The sequence below is a fragment of the Balaenoptera ricei genome, chromosome X (assembly GCF_028023285.1).
Source record: "Balaenoptera ricei isolate mBalRic1 chromosome X, mBalRic1.hap2, whole genome shotgun sequence".
Lineage (NCBI taxonomy): Eukaryota > Metazoa > Chordata > Mammalia > Artiodactyla > Balaenopteridae > Balaenoptera > Balaenoptera ricei.
In genome coordinates this window covers 28,710,160-28,715,131 of record NC_082660.1, presented here as the reverse complement: position 1 = coordinate 28,715,131, position 4,972 = coordinate 28,710,160, and the positions used below count along the sequence as shown (strand labels likewise).

Below are 4,972 nucleotides of genomic sequence, written 5' to 3'. Positions count from 1 at the left end.
TTTTGGAGTGATGAAAATACTCTGAGATGCGGTAATGGTTGCACAATTCCATGAACATACAAAAAAACAGGTAAATGTTCACTTTCCAAAGGTGAATTTTATAGTATATGAATTATATCTCAATAGTGTTATTATTTTTTTTTAATGGTCTCAAGACAGTGCAGAGTTGCCCTGGGTTTCCGGCCTCACCCAGGTTCCTAGGGAACCTAGAGCACGGTGCCCCACCCCCTTCCGGCCACCGTCATCCCCTTCCGGTAATGGACCCGCCCCCCCGCTCTCTGTCCCCCTCCCCTTCCCCGTTCTATAACGGACTATAACGTTCCGTCCCAGAGAGGGTGCCCAGCGCCTCCGGCCGCCATCTTCGACAACATGGGGATGCTCCGAGGCCGCTACCGCAGGTCCCACGGCTTCGCCTTCACCTTGGCCTTCACGCCCACCAGGCTGCCCGCGCCGCCCGCCATGCTGCCCGCGCCGCCCTCGCAAGTGCGCCAGAACTACCACCCCGACTGCGAGGCCGCCGTCAACAGCCATTTCACCCTGGAGCTCCACGCCTCCTTCGTGTGCCTGGCCGTGGCCTTTTACCTCGACCGCGACGACGTCGCCTTGAAGCACTTCACCGGGTTCTTCCTGCGCCGCTCCCACGAGCACAGCGAGCGGGCCCAGGGCCTGATGCGCCTGCAGAACCAGCGCGGGGGCCGCCTCCACTTCCAAGACATCAGGAAGCCAGCCAGTGACGAGTGGAAGAGCGGCCTCAAGGCCATGAAGTGCGCCTTGTGCCTGGAGAAGCGCGTGAACCGGAGCCTGCTCGACCTGCACCAGCTGGCCACCGACAAGAGCGACCCCCACCTGCGTCTCTTCCTGGCAACTCACTACCTCGGCCAGCAGGTGGCGTTCATCAGAGAGCTGGAGGGTCATGTCACCACCCTGAGCACGATGGGGGCCCCGGACGCCGACCTGGCAGGGTACCTCTTTGACAAGCTCACCCTGGGCGACAGCAACAAGAAGAACTGAGCCTGGACTTCCCCAGAGCCACGGGGTGACCAGAGCCCTGGTCACCGTGCCTGCCATGCAGACGGCAATAGTGCCCTTGCAGAAGAAGTTCCCTTAAGTTTTTTTCTTCCAGTTCTGCCACTTCTTCCAATAAAGTTATTGGTTCATAAATAAATAAAGGTCTCTGGTTGATTCATGTGGGCAAATCGCTCACTTTTTAAAACAGGTATCCAGGAGGCTCTCCCCCCACCCATGCCCCACCCATAGGCAGGTCAGGATCTCCACAGAGGGAGGGAGAAGGCGTTCCATGGGGCCCTGGAAAGTGCGAAATCCATCTTCCCCTTTTAAACAGTGTGTGTGGGGTGGGGTGAGATGGGTGGTCTGGGGCCCTAATGGGTGGGTGGGTGGTGTCTACGGGTGCCTATATATGGTAAAGATATAAAAGAATATGGTCTAGAATTCATCACAGTAGTTGCCTCTGGGGAAGAAGTGAAGGGAATGGGCAGGGATTAAAAGAAAGGGGATCTTCAGCATTATCTGATGTATCTTAGTTCAATGAATTATGCAAATGTTAATGGTTGTTGATTCTCAGTAGCAAGCTGGGGGCCCTGGAAGCCAACATGTCAGAGTCTGCTGTTGATAAGCTCACCCTGGGCTACAGTGATAATGGGGAAGGAGCCTTGGGCTGTCTTCCCCATAGCCAGGGGTTGACCAACTAAAATAATAATAATGGCACTTTGCAAGTCCAAGTCTTCTTATTTACATTCTTGTATTTTATTTGTATAAGAACCTGAAGAAGTAAGAAGGATAGGTGTTATCAGTGAGAAAAAGGTAGGCCACACAGGTAAGAAGTAGCAACGTGGAATGTGGACATGAACATAGATCTTCTGATGTCATATTTGTGTGTGTGTGTGTGTGTGTGTGTTACCCCACAGGTTAACAATGGGTTAAGAAAGATTGTGTGGGTAGACTGGGAATCCAGCCAGATAACCAGCCCCAGAAGGGAGGGAAATCCCCGACACTCTTAAAAGACAGCCCTGATCACTGCAGTCTCTCCTCTAATTACAGGTGTGCCTTCCGGCCTAGGGTGGGAATGGCTGCTAAACCTCAGCCAAAATCCTTCTCATAGGAAAGAAGTCTTCAGAATCGGCCACCGAATGCATAAGAGGTAGCAGGGCACCTCACAGGAAGGCAGTCACCACCTATACACATGAATTCCTCTGTTCAGGCTCTCTCCCTCACACAGGCAGCGACACTGCTACCGGAGTTGGCCCCGAATACCCGGAAAGACCTTGGGACTGGAAATCCCCAGAGAGTGCATCTTTGCCTGTGCTGGCTTCTCTTCAGGCACAAAAGGTGAGGGGAGTGGCTGCAAAACACACATGTTCTGCCTGCAAATTCACCTCATCTGGACTGAGAAACCCTGTATTTTTGCTATGCATGGGGTACTGTAATCTATATACCAAAGCACTGCCTGTCATGGGCTCTTCACCTGGATTCTAAAGCTGACTCCAGTCTTGGGCGCCGGGCCCCCCTTTTTATCCCATCTTTTCCTTTTGTGTGATTCAGAGGGACTCCCCAGGATAATGCAGAGAAGTCTACTTAGCGCTACATCCTCTTATTTTACCTGGAAAAGAAGGATTTCCTCACCTGCAAGACTCAAAGAGACTTGTGATTATAACACTCCAGTGCCTATTACAAGCCACTACTTGTAGTGTCACATTTCACAGCTTTTCTTTAAGAATCCCTGGCAGGGAAGTTTAAGTGTGGTGGCAGCTCAATTGTTTCTCTCCTTGTTCTTCTACAAGACAAAAGTGAACATTCTAAATCCCCCTTTTCCTAGTTCAGTTTTGGGGTCCACAGTCTTTTGAACATGTGTGGCAGTGACGGAAAGAAGTAAGAAACATTCAGACTAATGGAGTTTGCCCCGTTGTACTTTACAACATCTTGACTTTGTCCATCACTGTAAGTCTCCTTATTTTCCCACCCTCCCCTGCCTGCCGTATACCTCTCAAAAGGGGTGAGCAAACTTCTGGTGGGTGTGTCACCTTCCTGCATACTCACAGCCTTCCCGACTCCTTGATAACCTGACTTTCAAGACATGGGAGTGAGTTGTGACTTGGTCTTCCAGCCCTGGAAAATACCACCCTGAGATGCACAGCTGGATGGTTGTCAGTCACTGGCCGTGCTCTGTTGCTTGGGGGAATAATGTCTGAAATAGTGGCTGTTGCTATGGGTACCAGAGTCTCAGGCAATGATAATATCAGGACAGACTGAGGGAAAATGATAATAAAATTGATAACTTCATCTCAGGCTCAAACACGGATTCAGATTAACTGTGTTGAATAATTTACCTCTGGGGGAAAAAATCCTCACTCTATCACAAAAGGAAATTTCTTAATAGATGGTTGTCACTGACAAATTGTACTTCATTTTCCAGAAAAAGGAAAAGTATTTTTTTCCCTCAGAAATGTGTGACAAGCAGTACAAAGCACCCATTAATTTCTCCTGAATCATCTCTACTCTTGAAATTTGTTCTACATTTCTGATTTTTAAATTCTCCTTTAATTTTTTTTCATTTGCCAGCAATTCCAGTTTCTTTTCACAAGCCCAAGAGACATATCTAATCAAGTATTCAGGAGAGGAAGGCATTACCACTAATCTTGGAAGTGATACCATGCTTCAGGTTTTAAAATAAAAATTTTTATTACAGATTTTTTTTTTGCAGTCCTGAGTTCATCTTCAGAGGGATATTGATGGAGAATATGCTTCAGGAAAGCTGAAGTGAAGGGTGAAATGAGGGTGATTAGAAAAGCATTAGGACACCTAAAAAGTAAAGAAATGTATGCATTGATTCATTTAGTCAAGAAGGATCTAAGAGTGGAATAAGTTACAGTGAGAAAGCAAAGTAGTAAGGGCTAACATAATAATCGTGTATCAGTTTGGATTGGGTTTGGTTATGAGTAACTGAGATCAGAAAAGCAGTGGCTTTAAGAAAAAAAAAGAAAAACAAAAAAAGCATTTCCTCTCCCATATGTAAAACAAGTATGGAGGAAAACAGTTCGGGCTGCTGAGGAAATTCCTTCCATTTCATTTCACTCATTCCAAGAGGTGCATTTTTTTTTCACATTTTCACATCTTTAAAATTGGGATACATCTTACAGTCACTGTTGGCTACAGCTGTCATTGCCTGAGCAAGCACATCAAGACTCAATGGAGTAGTCTCACTAGCTAGGAACAAACTTCTAGCGACATTAGAAGAGTACTCAAAAAATTCTGCATCACCAACACTCTTGATGGTACAGAGGACAATATTAAGAGATACCAATATTATTAAGAGATACTGAGTACAAAAGTGATTAGAAGAGTTGAAATTTGTTTTATTTAAATCATTTGTTTATCTATTCCAGCTCTACTGAGATATAATTGACATATAACATTGTGTAAGTTTAAGGTGTACAACATGATGACTTGATACACATATATATTGTGAAATGATTACCATAGTGAAGTTAGTTAACACATCCTTCACCTCACATAATTACCTTTTTGGGGGGTGGTGAGAACATTTAAGATTTACTTGAAACCATCGACAAAACAGAAAGACAACCTATTGAATGGGAGAAAATATTTGCAAATGATATGACCAAAAGGGGTTAATATCCAAAATATATAAACAGCTCATACAACTCAATATAAAAAAAAACATAAAACCTGATTCTAAAATGCGTAGAAGACCTGAATAGACATTTTTCCAAAGAAGACATACAGATGGCGGACAGGCACATGAAAAGATGCTCAGCATCACTAATTAGAGAAATGCAAATCAAAACCACAATGATCTCAAAGCCACAATGATCACCTCACACCTATCAGAATGGCTCTTATCAAAAAGTCTACAAATAGCAAACGTTGGCAAGGATGTAGAGAAAAGGGAACCCTCATACACTGTTGGCAGGAATGTAAATTGGTGCAGCCACTA

General features: G+C 45.6%; 1 protein-coding gene across 1 annotated transcript; it reads left to right on the top strand.

Moving 5' to 3' along the window:
* Positions 1–369: 369 nt before the first annotated feature.
* Positions 370–1,011, top strand: LOC132356969 (ferritin heavy chain-like). Its single transcript, XM_059910238.1, has one exon. It carries the CDS (start codon positions 370–372, stop codon positions 1,009–1,011), a length of 642 nt encoding a protein of 213 aa, XP_059766221.1.
* Positions 1,012–4,972: the final 3,961 nt, after the last annotated feature.

Coding starts and splice junctions, on each gene's coding strand:
- LOC132356969 (XM_059910238.1), top strand. CDS start 370: ATGGGGATGCTCCGAGGCCGCTACCGCAGGTCCCACGGCTTCGCCTTC.